Source organism: Lissotriton helveticus, chromosome 11 (genome assembly GCF_964261635.1).
Source record: "Lissotriton helveticus chromosome 11, aLisHel1.1, whole genome shotgun sequence".
NCBI lineage: Eukaryota > Metazoa > Chordata > Amphibia > Caudata > Salamandridae > Lissotriton > Lissotriton helveticus.
Window position 1 is genome coordinate 213821612 of NC_136072.1, and position 15843 is coordinate 213837454.

Genomic DNA, 15843 nt, shown 5'->3' on the forward strand with positions numbered 1-15843 from the left:
CTGCATATCCAAAGCATTCTTTCATTTAATGATTTTTTCTTCGCCACTCAAAATACATCTTTCAACGAACTCATCCATGCACACTAACTTTCTGTTTTCAGCAATCAAAATCCACCAATCACTCTTACTGCTTCATTAACACAGAAACTCCTCAGTTTTTTTCATTTTACACTCTCATTTTTTCAACTGCCATTTCATTGCCACACTTCATCTGACTGCAGGAGAACCTTCTCTCGCCATGTTTTCTGTCTGGATTGTTGGACATAGCTACATCTATTGGGCTCAAAGGTACGCTGAAAACAGGAATTTACCTAACCTCAATTTACAAGATGTGGAAATTAAGTGGTTTGGCCACAGAGGATTAAAATGTCACCAATTGATACCATTGGTGAAAACCTTTATGCATTTGCCAAAACCTGACCTGTTAATTGTGCACTGTGGAGGTAATGATTTGGGCACTTTGACTGGGGTAGGTCTGGAAATGCTTTTAAAGGACACCTTTGAGCAATTGATGGCACTTTTTCCTCAGACTGCCTTGGTATATTCAAATATATGCCAAAGACAGAAATGGAGGTGGTCGAACCAATTTTGTCCACAAATTGAGAAATCGAGGAAGCATGTAAACAAATCTGTTTCAGCTTACATGAGAGACCATGGAATGGGCTCCCTGTACAACAATAACTTGCGTTACTACATGCAAGATATCTACAGAGGAGATGGAGTTCACTTCTCAGATGAGGGCAACAGAGTTTTCACTCTGAATTTAAGAATGTGCATTGGTACCTACTTATAAGTACCTAAATGTACCATAAACCCAAAAGCTCTTCTCAGAGCTACCCTACATCTGATCACTCACAATTATTATTGTACTCTAACTTTTTTCACTAATTTTCAAGAAAGTACGCTCCCCAGAACGCTTCCCGGTTCGCGAACCGAGCGCACTCCACGCAAAAAAACTAAAAAAACGGTATATATTTTTTTGCCCTGCGAGAACCTTTCAAAGCCTCCACATCAAACCTAGGGGGTCAGGGACGATCTACTATGCCCCCTTATGGTCATTTGCCCCTTCGCTTTGGCCTCCTCTTGTCTCTCGATCCTACCGAGAGACAAGATGGCGGCCGCTACGGACTGTTTGGAATGTTTACAGACGCCGAAAAACCAATCAGCTTCGCAAACCTCCGTAACGCGAAAAGTACGCGAAGCGGAGCGCTGTTACAGATATATATCTTTTTTTGAACGTTAATTTCTCAAAATCCACTGGAGCACATATATTGAGACCTAGCAAAGGCACATCGGGCTACCAGTCCCTACAATTTTGCCAAGTTTCGTGCAAATCCATTCAGCCGTTCGATTATTATTATTATTTTTTTTTTTGCCCCGCGGGGCCCTTTTAAAACCTCCACATCAAACCTAGGGGGTCAGCGAGGATCTACTATTCCCCCTTATGGTCATTTGCCCCTTCGCTTTCGCCTCCTCTTGTCTCTCGATCCTACCGAGAGACAAGATGGCGGCCGCTACGGACTGTTTGGAATGTTGACAGACGCCGGAGAACCAATCAGCTTCGCTTCACAAAGCTCCGTTGCGCGAAAAGTCCGCGAACCAGAGCGCTGCCTGGTCCGCGCTTACAGATATATATCTTTTTTTAAACGTTAATTTCTCAAAATCCACTGGAGCACATATATTGAGACCTACAAAAGGCACATCGGGCTACCAGTCCCTACAATTTTGCCAAGTTTCGTGCAAATCCATTCAGCCGTTCGGGCTAAAAGTGAGGCCAACCGCCCTATGGAAATTAACATGGGAAAAACGCGTTTTGGGACCCCCCTTTTTTCTCGGCCCCCCCTTGACGAACCCCCCCCAAATTTTCAAAGGCTGCTCAGAAACAAAATGTGCCATTTTCCTGAAAATTTCAGCCAATTCCGTCCACAAACGGCAAAGTTATTAGACATAGAATTTTCAAAAAACCCATAGAGAAAAAATCCTAACTATATATACCTACTGGCGACCGCCAGTAGGTAATATATATATACACACACACATACACACACACAGTTTGCTCATCATTAAGTTTACAGGAAATGTTGCAGTGACATTATCTATGATGTCATAAAGGATATTTTGAGTGATGCAACATGTGTGGTCAGTAGCAGTGCATGGGGAGAACGTGAGTTATAGACACCTTGGGGCATGAGTTATAGTTACTTAAAATAACTGTAAATATAACTGCTGAATTTCTATGTTTTTTTGGGTGTAACATCTGAACCTCATTATAACGTCCCTCTAAACTTTGTTTTTTTTAGTGAATTTATAAGGTTTTTAAAATTCTATTTCCTAACTATAACGTCCCAGTCACTTGTTTTTTTCAGGGAATTTCTAGTTTCTTTTAAACGTAAAGTACTATTTAATTGCCATACGTTAATCTAACCACCTTCGGCCTTGTGCCGCAGGGGTGGGCCGCAGGGCCTGCCAACCAACCACATGCAGCCAACCCCATGTTGTGCACAGCTGAGGCCTGGCCCTTGGCCACCCCCTGCCTGCAACCAACTACACGCCATGCACAGCCAAGGGCTAGGCCCTATGGCCAACCCCACACAGGCAGTTGACCCAGGAAAGTGAAGCAGCCCTCCACCCGAGCTGATTTTGGCCATGGAGACCCCTTCGCCTGGTGCCTGGCACATTTGGTAGGGAAGGGCACCAAGTGTCCCATTCCCTGGGCCAAATTGGCCACAGGGACCCTACCCCTGGGGCCTGGTGCATTTGTTTAGAGGAGGGGTTTCATGGCTTCTCCCTGGGCCATATTTGGCCCTGGGGAGCCCATCCATAGAGCCTGGCCAGGAACTAGAGGGGGAGGGGGCCAGAAAACCTTCCTGCCTTGTCTGATTTAAACCGTGGGTACCTCATCCTCGGGGCCTTGCCACAAAATTGTAGATGCCCTAGAACCCACCAAGGGCACCTACTGAGTCCTCAATGGAGGCCGTGGGGGAGCCCCAAGGCCCCCAATATCCCAGCCAGCTACCGGCATTCAGAAGGAGTTGGCATTGTTGCCACCCACAGTGAACGGATACAAATGTTTCTCCCTGCAGGAGCAATTTTTCAGAACTTGTTTCCTGTCTGCATTACTGCAGGCAGGAAAACAGATCAAAAGTCCTCTTCCAGGTGGCAGGAGCTTTTTTAAGCTCCCATCAGCTGGGAGCGGACATTGTGTTTGGTCTTGCTTGCGGGAGCTTTAAAATTGCTCTCACCAAGCAAGAACAAACACAGGTTTCCCAGAGAAACAGGTATGTCCTGGGACCCTGAGACATAGCAGGTGCCAGCCCTGGGGGATGGTATCCCCAAGCCATTAATGTCTCCAAGAGTTGCCTCCATCCCCTTTCTAACTACAGCCAAGGATCAGAGGATAGGGTCCCCAGGGCTGAAATCCGCCCAAGAAGGGGGGATGCATGCCCCCTCTTCCTTGTAACCTATGGCCGGGCATCATTGGATGAGGTCTTGAGGACAGAAATTAGGCCAGGATGGGGGCTGCACTCCCCCTCCAAATTATTTATAAGACCAGGCCGGGGGGGGCAGACGTGCCCTCTCCCCTAAATATATGTATTTCTTTGCCCCCAAACCGGGCCCACCCTGAAATTTGGGAATTTTGCTGATATCTGTGGATCCTCTGCAGTAAAGCAGAAAACTAAAGAAAAAACTGCAGGCCTAGGGGGTTCATGTTATTCCTACCCTTCTCCCTTATGTTTCTTTGGTACTCGACCAAGTCCAAGTCCCAAGATTTCTGCAACAACTTCCTGAATAGATCTGCCGGATCCGCGGTCCTTCCTCATCTGTAGATATACATAAATATTTTTATTTGAATAATTCTAAACCTACAGAACAGATTTACACCAAATTACAAAAAGGGATCTTTTTGGACCAAGATAAACCTTTCTGACAAATTTGGTGTAATTCCGTCCAGCAGTTCAGTCTGTAGTCATGTATATATACTCCTGCTACACGTGGATAAAATATGTTACATAACTATGTATCACAACCTTATTTCATCGATACCTGCAATGTGTGGAGTGGAGAAGTGTGGCTCACTGATTAGAGGAGGCAGACCTGGAAGCAGACGTCAGCCCGGGACCAGGGTTCAATTCCCGGCTCGGCGGGGTCTTGAGTCCTAAAATGTCCATGGACTCGACAATTCTCGCTCCGGTGCCTACTCGATTCACGGGTTCACACTCTGCGACTCTGGGCAATAGCTTGCTTAATCTCCACAACGGCCCCTCGCGGTGGGATGCCTGGCTTTCACCTTGCGGATACCCTGCCGGGGTTATCTCACAGGGGAATACCAGGACGGGTTCCCTAAGCAAGCGCTTAGAAACCGCTTGTTGATTTGCGCTATATAAATTCCTGTACATTTACATTTACATGTGTCAAGCACTGCTACTACTACAGAGTGATGGTATCATATCAAGGGTAGTATTTGAAACAATCATGCCATGGATGGTCCCAATATGCCAAGAATTACCATTGATATGCAAGGGCTAGTGTTCCAGCTAATGTGGGCCCCTCCCGACATGAATGACTATGCCCATGCACCACCATTTAATGTCCTCATTATGCCAAGTATTGACACTATTAAGACAGGGCAAGGAATATATCATTGGGAGACACTGGGGACAGCCATGCTATGGGTGGAGGTAATATGTAAAGAACGACCACCAATATGTAATGGGTGGCACCAAAATGCCAGAAATTACCAACAATATGTGAATATGTGAGAGACAGCATTTTGCCCGTGATGCCCACCATCTGCAATGGACTTAGGGCGATATGTATCAACATTCCATTGTGCGATTCCTAAATAGCGATTTTTAAGGAATCGCAAAATGGTATGTATGTAGAAATCAGCTTCTTTTTAGCGTTTTCTTAATATTCCTTAATTGCGATTAGCAAATTGCTAATTGCAATTAAGGAATAATTTCCCATTCATTTCTATGGGCCAGGAGGCCCCTAGGAATGAAGGGAAAATGTGCGATTAGCAATTAGCTAATCGCAAATTGAGAATATTTTCAAGGGTGTAGGGGTGTCCAAATGACACCCTGCTGCACCCCTGAAAATGACATGTGTGCGCATATGGCGCACATACATGCCCTAAGGGCATGTATGAGCGTCACATGGCACCTTTTGTTTTTAAATAAAATGCTTTTTAAAAGGAATTTGCAACTTACCACCAACTTGAAGTTGGTGGTAATTTGCGATTCCTTAGGAACAATTAGCAATATTTTATTGCATCATACATGGCATTTAAGGAATCGCAAATTTTGCGATTCCTTAAATGCAATCGCAAAATAAGGAATAGCAAATTGTGCGATTCCTTATTGTGTACCACATTTGTTTAATACATACCATATTGAGAATTCGTATTCGCAAAGGCCGAAATTCTGCGAATTTCGACCTTTGCGAATGCGAATTTCAATGATACATATGCCCCTTAGATTTTGCAGAGGAAGGGCACCATCATGACACGGATGACTCGATAATGTAAATAATTACTACCACAATGCCACAGCCATTGTGTCACCATGAGCGGGCACCATCTTGAGATGATGCCCCTCAAATGCCAGCAATTATACTACAATTTGCACCAAAATGCTACATAATTATCATCAAAATGCCGGGCTTGTGTTTCACCCAGAGCAGAACCCAGTCGCAAAATGCCAGCAATTTTCTCCAATATGCCATGGGTGCACCTGAAATGAAAACATTTACCATCTACCCTTAAGAAAATGTATATCTCTGGAGTAATCTTTGACAATGACCTCTCTTTCTCCCCTCAAGTCAATAAAAAATGTATCCTTTCTAGGTTAGCCATATTAAATAGAATCTTTCCTACATCAATAATCACCATTGTAATTTCCAAGCTTTATTACTTGCCAAACTTACAAAGACTATAGCTCCGTGTGGCTCTTTTATCTTTGAATTAAGCAGTTATGATCATATTACGAAGAATACCTCTGCAAATGTTCACTTTTGCGTCTGTTTTACCCTTTATTAACCTTCCTTTGCAGCTCTCTACTACAGTCAACAATTGCTTACAAGAACATTGTTAAAATGCACAAATAAAAGCAAATCAATGTGTATATAACATAACAATATATCACAGAATAACTCACTCCACAGACACAACAACTGCACTCAGCCTGTTTGCAGTCCATCTTGACAGTTCATCATATGGCTTCATGGCTGGAAGCAAACAAAAGAAATGTATAGAAAATGCATGTCAGAAGAGAATGAAAAATATTTTACAATCGGTATGGAAGCACTTGCTTTCACTTGACTTCTGTTAAAGCATGATATTAAATTGATAGACTTGCAATCTCTATTCTTTGTCCCAGTCTCACTTCCAGGAAGCAAGTTTTATTCTGGGCAGGTCCTCATTTGCCTGAGTTTGAATAAATTGTGTGTTTACTATCACTGAAGTGATTTTCCTTCCGAGCTTTGGAAAATTAATAATAAAATCAAGCTCCAATGTGGCTAACTTAAATTTATATGCATAATTCTACCTAGTTGAGCAGGCATTCTAATGCGTTAGCGTCACCACTCTATTCTAAACACTTTAGAAGATATTATGCAATACATAATCTGTCACAGATGTCATTTTTATTTCCCATAAGAAGGTACAAAGCTTCCTTCTTTTTTCAGAGATTGTCCAGAGGTGTGAAAAAATATTTAGACTTTCTTTTTACGTTCACCATGTCCTGCTAGTGAAAAACTTCTAAATGTGTTTTTTACTACTGCAAGGCCTACCTCTCCAATAGGATAACAATGGGTTACCTTATTACATTTACTAAGTGCAACTGATAATTAGGAACAAGTAAAAATGTCATGTTTGATCTCAAATGGGTTCTAATTTAACATCTTGTTTAATGATAAAGCTGGATTTTAAGTCACCGATCTGCAAATGTGCCTTTAGGAAAGCTGACAATTGCTTGTCCTAACTATTTGGTGCCTGCTGCCAGTCTCCTGGTTCACTTGGCAGTGCTATTAGCCATTGTGCATTTCTCCCAGATTGTGAGACAGAGTGCTTAGGCTTGGGCAGGATGGGCCATCTTGCCAGGATTGCTGGGGGTGGAGCTGTCACCTGCCCCACTTGTACTTCAATAGGGGCTGCATCCAGACACGTAAGGAAACCTCACACCAGTCTTTTGTCACACAATACTTCTTGGAGCCTTCGCAGGGGAAGGAAGGAACTTCCCAAAACCCGATGTGGGGTAGCCTAGAAGTTTCCCCCACTTCAAAGGTTGATATGAACTATAAATATAGGACCCTCAGACCAACTCTTCAGCACATTCTTGGACCTGTGGAAGTCTTCAGCAATCCTGCCTTGGATTGTCAGATGACGGTCCTGCTGTTAGAGGCCTGTCTTGTTCATCAGAGGACTGTCTTGCTGCTACAAAGGACTGTAAGGAAAGGATGGTTTTTAGGTTGTCAGAGAGTGGGCGCTCAGCCAGGGTAGAGGCACTATAGAATCAATGTGGTGTGGTGCAACTGGGTGAGTGGATAACCATATAACCACCCAAGGAGAAGCGAGCAAGCTCACTAATCCACAATAACATAAAATGGCGAACCCTATGCACACACTTGACAAGTAAAAAGCGGATACAATGTCCTCATGTAAGAAATTCAAAACGCAGAGAAACAACAGTAATATGCAACTTAAATATATAAGGAATTCAATGTCAATCCAAAAGTCTTGGTCTCCTTGTTTATTCCAACACAGCATGTGAACAACCAGCCGACACGTGTTTCATCGCATCTTGCGAATCTTCAGGGCTGGAAATAATACAGAAAACAAGGAGCTATACTTGGGGATATATACATTTATATGTGTGATCCTGAATACCACTTCAGGTCAGCCCGTGAGACAAGCGTAATTTGGATTTTCTCATGCATAAGTTTCTGCCCCTGAGATGGTTGTTGGAAAGCATCCATAAGTGTGCTATTGTGCTCCTAATATGCTCATGCATACCGTGCAATTGGGGTAAAACATTGTGCACTGCGGCACCTTGATCGATGGAGTGAATTCACACATATATATCATCTATTGTGGTAACCAGAGTTGTGCATGGTGCCGTGCTGCACTACTGTCTATATCGGGTGTAAGGGATCATGCGTGTATTATGTGCTCGGTGACATAGAAAAATAAAATTGCAACACATACCTCCATTGGTTGTGAATTAGACCAAAAGGTCTATCGTGATCGATAAATATGAGTGGATTTTAAGAAACAAGAGAGGGAAGACAACGGGAAAGAGGGGAATAGAAAGAAAGAGAGGTCGAAAAGTTAGATCCATGGAGATATCTATTATTGAAGACTGCTCACTCAAATAAGCACTTATTGGGAATAATTCTAGTAGCACACTCTGTCATTATGTTATGTCCGCGTTTATCCAAATTTCAGGATGTGCATTTAGTAGCGACAACATAAAAAATTATTATTAAACTAAGAAAACGGAAAGCTCACCGCTCTTCCGGTGATATTTCCGACCCGGAAGGGCCCAAGACCATCCAAACGCGGTTGCAGAATGTGGTAAAGTTACTGCAATAAAGTTAGAGAATATGGGGTTAAATATGTCCTCTTATTTAGAGAGGGGAATTATAGGAGATGTATATTATTCTCGTTGCGCTTAGTGACTTATTAGTTACTATATTTATCTGACTGTCCTCTCAAAAAGAGGAACAAAATCATACCAATATTATTTCTGCTAAACAACATTGTGACTTCTCCTAACGTGTTAATATGTCAGTACCCTGATCATCGTAAGTTGATGCTGTCGGCAAACTTAAAAACTTCTACTGTGGCTTCACGTAGTATATTTTAACTTGCTAAGAGTTCTGTGTCTGTCGACTCCTGCTAAAATTATGAAGACGATCAAATTACATACGGCATATTTAAATTACCTCATAAGCGAAGTGCGCTCGTTCTGGGTTGCCCGGGAAAAGATGTGTTTACTCAATCGATTTGGGTCTGAAAAGTGATACACATACAGGGTATTAAACTGACTTAAAGGTGATTCGGCACCAAGCCTGTTACTCGACCATCCATTCGAATTCTGATTCAGACGGCATACCTGAAAAGACGGGGTGTCTTGGTTATTGCTGGTAAGTTTGAAGCCTGTTCCGGACTTGGTGTCTGTAAGACAAACAATCCGGACAGGCAGGTTAGGAAACCTCCGAGTTGTCATACTTGGCAAGATGTACTCGGCAAGGCATAACATCTCGCCGGCTAGAAGCCATATAGCGGCATTACCTGTAAGCGTCTTGCCGCTTCTCTCTTCTCTCCCGGGTCTCCTTGTTCGAAGTGCGAACACGTGACCCGGAAGTAAACTCGGATTAAATACCGTCCCGCCCACTGATGGCGAAACGTCATCCGTGTTAGTTTCATTTAAAGTGATAGACGTCGCGAGAGGGAAACTGCTAAGAATTAGACTCTCGCATTTGCTTGGAAATTGAATAAAATTTTCCATGTAGAGAAAAGAAAAAAATGGGTGTCAATCCGCAATTTGCCGTGGGTGATATTTATCCGATAAATAGTGCTGGTGAATTACATGCTCAGTGCACTAATCAATAGCGGTTGCTCCAAATTTTGTGAACACGCTTGTGAAGATGTTACAACTACAGCGCATTTATTCGCAGCGGTGGTAGAGAAATGTGAGATGATCTCCTCCCAACCTCTCTTACAATCTACAAGTGTCACTGGTATTTATAATTGCAAGTGTTATATCATCCAAATGCATCTTATGGAATATACAGTGGTTATGCCTATTGTTTACATATTTGTATAATGCATAGAAAACCCGCGTTGAACTAGAAACCTAGTAGATACTGCTATGACAAACAGCAAATTATGTTAATACAGTAGAATAATCCATCTGTTATTGTCTGAAATATTATGCATTGATACGTGGTAAGCTCACTATGACAATTACACCTTCAGTATAAGTCCAATAGCTTCATATGCTTAATTTATTCTGTCATAGTTATTGTATCACGTAAATCCACAATTCCTCTATTTTACCTTGTTTCACGTTAAGAATTCAATCCCCTAAGAAGAATTGAAGCTCTGAATCGTAGTTTAAGCCTAAGCCGACTGCGTACATTTTCATGATCCACATGGCCTCTGTACGTCGTAGTTTTAGTTCCCTGTTGCCTCCTCTGATCCCTTGGTTTACTACATCAATACCAAAGAAGGACACACACTTCTCATTCTCAGAGTTCTGGCAACTAGCCACATGCAATGCTACAGGGTATCTGGGATCTTGTTTCATTATGGCCCTCATATGTTCCGAGATCCTGTCTTTGAGGGCACGTATGGTGCTTCCAACGTACTGTTTACCACATTTACATTGTATTATGTACACCACATATTTGGTTAGACAGTTGATGTTAGAGTTTATGGAGAAACATTCACCTTTGGGATTAGAGAATTGTGTTGTCTTATGTTTGGCCCACCTACACATGGCACAGAATCCACATTTGTAGAAACCCTTGTTTTTGGAGGAGAGCCAATCAGTTGCCTGTAGACCATGGGGTACAGTGGGACTCAATCTGTTTCTGAGGGTGTTCCCTCTCCTGTAGCAAATCTGGGGCCTATCTGTGATAAATGGGATTAAGGAGTTCTCATTCTTAAGTATACCCCAGTGTTTCGTCATGCTTTTTCTCAAAGTGTGATGGAGAGAATTAAATTCAGTGATCAACCTGAGTGAGTTGTTTGTGAGCTGAGGTTGTGTTCTGGGTTGTAGCAAGTCTTTTCTTATGGTTTTTTTGATTCTCTTTTCTGCTTGTCGGATCACATTATTAGTGTAACCTCTTTTAGAGAACCTGTTTTTCATGTCGTCTACGCAGTCTTTGAATTGGGATTCTTCACTGCAGAGCCTTCTGGCTCTAAGGAATTCACCATACGGTATAGACTTTACCTGGTGCGGAGGGTGAGAACTGTCAGCATGTAATATAGAGTTACATGAGGTGGATTTTCTAAAGAGCTTGCTGTGTAGGGTATTGTCTACCACATATAGTTCTATATCCAAAAATTCAATTCTAGTTTGACTATGTGTCATGGTAAATTTAATTTCCCAAGTGTTGTTATTCAGGTAATTGAAGAATTCCATAAGTAGTACCTCTGTGCCTGACCATAGGAGAATGCAGTCATCTATGTACCTTCCCCAGAAAATTATGAAGTCAATGTATTGGGAGCCCTTGTCACCCCAGATAAGATCCGATTCCAGGTTGCCCATGAAAAGGTTAGCAAACGATGGGGAGAATTTCGATCCCATCGCTACTCCCTTCTTTTGGCGATACCATTTCTTATCAAACATGAAAAAGTTATTGTTTAACACAAGTTCCATCATTTCTGATAGCATCGCAGTATGTTGGTACAGTGAAGCTGGTCTGTTCCCCAAACATCTATTCAAAGCCAGTAGCCCCAAATCAATATTAATGCTAGTGTAAAGGGACACAACGTCCATAGTTACAAGAAATGTGTCCGGTTGCCACTGGATATCTGATAGAATGCTCAGAATGTGTCTGGAATCTTGTATATATGAAGGAAGATTGTATACTAGGGGTCCCAGAAAGAGATCAATATATTCTGCCATCCTCTCGGTAGGACCCCCTATGCCCGAGACTATTGGTCTACCCGGAGGGAAGGGCTGGTTCTTATGTACCTTGGGGAGTGTGTAAAGCCATGGGTATGTAGGTCGGAAAATTTTGAGATAAAGGTATTCCTGGTCATTTAGTAGACCTGATTGTTTCCATAGCAATAGTTTCTCATTAATCTTAATTGTCAAGGGACCTATAGGATTAGATGATATTAATTCATAGCAAGTAGCGTCCGCTAATTGACTATGAATTTCTCCCTCGTAATCTGCTTTGTCCATTATTACAACGTTACCGCCTTTATCGGCCTCTTTGATAACAATATGTGTATTGCTACTAAGAGAAGTTAAGGCGGCTCGTTCTCCGATTGTCAGGTTGTCTAGATACTTGAATGATTTTACTGCATTGCAGGTGTTGATTCGTTCAATGTCTTCTAGTACTCTTTTGTGAAACTGATCTATTACATTGCCCCCTGAAAGTGTAGGTACCCATCTGGATTTGCTTTTCAAACCACTCGATACACTATAATCTGGGTCTATGTCGAGCTCCATTAAAAGTCTATCCATGTCGTATGGTGAATCCTCCATATCAGTAATAGACAAGAGTAAGTGTGTAGCTTGTACATCCTTTATTGACAAGAATTCTTCTGTGTTAGCAAGGACAGGAATATTCTTTTTACCCACATCAGTATTGGTTTTGTCAGAAAAATGTTTCTTTAACTTAAGGTTTCTGATAAACTTAAATAAATCTATTTTAAGTTTACAAAGATCGCCAGTAGCAAAAGGATTAAAACTCAAACCTTTGCTTAACAGTGATATCATGTTAGGTGTCAGTTCTAGTGAGGAGAGGTTGATTACTTGTACTTCTGTATGGCTATTTGTGTTTAGTTCCTGTTCGTGCCTGATCTTAACTTGTCTCTGTACCCTGTCCTTTGATCTCCTGCCCCTACGGGTTTTGGATCGGGTGGATCTCTCTGGACTGGGAACCGGTTGCCTCTCCTGATTCTCTGGACCTCCTGGGAAAAAGTCGCCACATTGCCTGCGGCTGCGGTTTCTGGTTCCTCACTGCTAAGTCCCGCACTGCTGATAGAAGCATTGCTGGACGAGACTGAACTGGCTCCAGTTGTGGATGGAATGTTCACATTTCTGGTCTGATTGTTGGGAATAAGTGGATCATATTTACTGGCGTAGGTGAATACCCTGCCCTGTTGGTAGTCATTCTCATCTCGTTTAATCTGTCTAGCTTTCCTATTTTTGATGTCATTTTGCTGTTTGAGAAGAATATCATCCAGGATAACATAGTTCTTTATTGTTGCTTCAGGGATATTTAAGTCTTTGATTTCTTGTTCGACCACAGCAATATCTGCTTGTAACTTAGTGACCTTGCGGTCCGAACTCTCTATTAAAATATCTATAAGGGTCATTGAGTTTGCTGTGAGTGAATCTTCCCACTTGGACATCAGGTCTGCATCTAAGTTGTCATAAGTGGGAAAGATCTGACCTCTGAGGCCCCTGGGTATTCTTTTTAATCTCAAGTATTGTTTGAGAGTGGTGCCGTCCCACCACTTCGCATTCTCCTGTTTCTTAAGACGTTCAAGTTTTATAAACTTGTCTCTAAGGCCTTCCTTCCGCGGAGGGTTCGTACTGGTGGTGGCAGTCGTGGTGGACATGCCCTTGGCTAGATTATCGAAAAGTTCCTCTGCAGCTTTGCTGCGATCCATGTGAGCTGAATCAATTGTGGATCTACTACAGGTAAACAACTCTGGTATTGTTGTTTGAGAGTGCTAGGCGGCAACCCTTAACTGACTAATGACTTTAAGGAAAGGATGGTTTTTAGGTTGTCAGAGAGTGGGCGCTCAGCCAGGGTAGAGGCACTATAGAATCAATGTGGTGTGGTGCAACTGGGTGAGTGGATAACCATATAACCACCCAAGGAGAAGCGAGCAAGCTCACTAATCCACAATAACATAAAATGGCGAACCCTATGCACACACTTGACAAGTAAAAAGCGGATACAATGTCCTCATGTAAGAAATTCAAAACGCAGAGAAACAACAGTAATATGCAACTTAAATATATAAGGAATTCAATGTCAATCCAAAAGTCTTGGTCTCCTTGTTTATTCCAACACAGCATGTGAACAACCAGCCGACACGTGTTTCATCGCATCTTGCGAATCTTCAGGGCTGGAAATAATACAGAAAACAAGGAGCTATACTTGGGGATATATACATTTATATGTGTGATCCTGAATACCACTTCAGGTCAGCCCGTGAGACAAGCGTAATTTGGATTTTCTCATGCATAAGTTTCTGCCCCTGAGATGGTTGTTGGAAAGCATCCATAAGTGTGCTATTGTGCTCCTAATATGCTCATGCATACCGTGCAATTGGGGTAAAACATTGTGCACTGCGGCACCTTGATCGATGGAGTGAATTCACACATATATATCATCTATTGTGGTAACCAGAGTTGTGCATGGTGCCGTGCTGCACTACTGTCTATATCGGGTGTAAGGGATCATGCGTGTATTATGTGCTCGGTGACATAGAAAAATAAAATTGCAACACATACCTCCATTGGTTGTGAATTAGACCAAAAGGTCTATCGTGATCGATAAATATGAGTGGATTTTAAGAAACAAGAGAGGGAAGACAACGGGAAAGAGGGGAATAGAAAGAAAGAGAGGTCGAAAAGTTAGATCCATGGAGATATCTATTATTGAAGACTGCTCACTCAAATAAGCACTTATTGGGAATAATTCTAGTAGCACACTCTGTCATTATGTTATGTCCGCGTTTATCCAAATTTCAGGATGTGCATTTAGTAGCGACAACATAAAAAATTATTATTAAACTAAGAAAACGGAAAGCTCACCGCTCTTCCGGTGATATTTCCGACCCGGAAGGGCCCAAGACCATCCAAACGCGGTTGCAGAATGTGGTAAAGTTACTGCAATAAAGTTAGAGAATATGGGGTTAAATATGTCCTCTTATTTAGAGAGGGGAATTATAGGAGATGTATATTATTCTCGTTGCGCTTAGTGACTTATTAGTTACTATATTTATCTGACTGTCCTCTCAAAAAGAGGAACAAAATCATACCAATATTATTTCTGCTAAACAACATTGTGACTTCTCCTAACGTGTTAATATGTCAGTACCCTGATCATCGTAAGTTGATGCTGTCGGCAAACTTAAAAACTTCTACTGTGGCTTCACGTAGTATATTTTAACTTGCTAAGAGTTCTGTGTCTGTCGACTCCTGCTAAAATTATGAAGACGATCAAATTACATACGGCATATTTAAATTACCTCATAAGCGAAGTGCGCTCGTTCTGGGTTGCCCGGGAAAAGATGTGTTTACTCAATCGATTTGGGTCTGAAAAGTGATACACATACAGGGTATTAAACTGACTTAAAGGTGATTCGGCACCAAGCCTGTTACTCGACCATCCATTCGAATTCTGATTCAGACGGCATACCTGAAAAGACGGGGTGTCTTGGTTATTGCTGGTAAGTTTGAAGCCTGTTCCGGACTTGGTGTCTGTAAGACAAACAATCCGGACAGGCAGGTTAGGAAACCTCCGAGTTGTCATACTTGGCAAGATGTACTCGGCAAGGCATAACATCTCGCCGGCTAGAAGCCATATAGCGGCATTACCTGTAAGCGTCTTGCCGCTTCTCTCTTCTCTCCCGGGTCTCCTTGTTCGAAGTGCGAACACGTGACCCGGAAGTAAACTCGGATTAAATACCGTCCCGCCCACTGATGGCGAAACGTCATCCGTGTTAGTTTCATTTAAAGTGATAGACGTCGCGAGAGGGAAACTGCTAAGAATTAGACTCTCGCATTTGCTTGGAAATTGAATAAAATTTTCCATGTAGAGAAAAGAAAAAAATGGGTGTCAATCCGCAATTTGCCGTGGGTGATATTTATCCGATAAATAGTGCTGGTGAATTACATGCTCAGTGCACTAATCAATAGCGGTTGCTCCAAATTTTGTGAACACGCTTGTGAAGATGTTACAACTACAGCGCATTTATTCGCAGCGGTGGTAGAGAAATGTGAGATGATCTCCTCCCAACCTCTCTTACAATCTACAAGTGTCACTGGTATTTATAATTGCAAGTGTTATATCATCCAAATGCATCTTATGGAATATACAGTGGTTATGCCTATTGTTTACATATTTGTATAATGCATAGAA

At 42.2% G+C, this 15843-nt stretch overlaps 1 protein-coding gene across 2 annotated transcripts in view; it reads right to left on the reverse strand.

The window, feature by feature from the left end:
- Window positions 1–15843, reverse strand: part of LOC144792477 (arylacetamide deacetylase-like) — a 503713-nt gene that overhangs the window by 87295 nt on the left and 400575 nt on the right. For both annotated transcript variants that reach the window (XM_078667512.1, XM_078667513.1), the window contains exon 3: window positions 6156–6225. In XM_078667512.1, the coding sequence (XP_078523638.1) occupies window positions 6156–6225 (70 nt within the window). The remainder of the gene's footprint in view (window positions 1–6155; window positions 6226–15843) is intronic.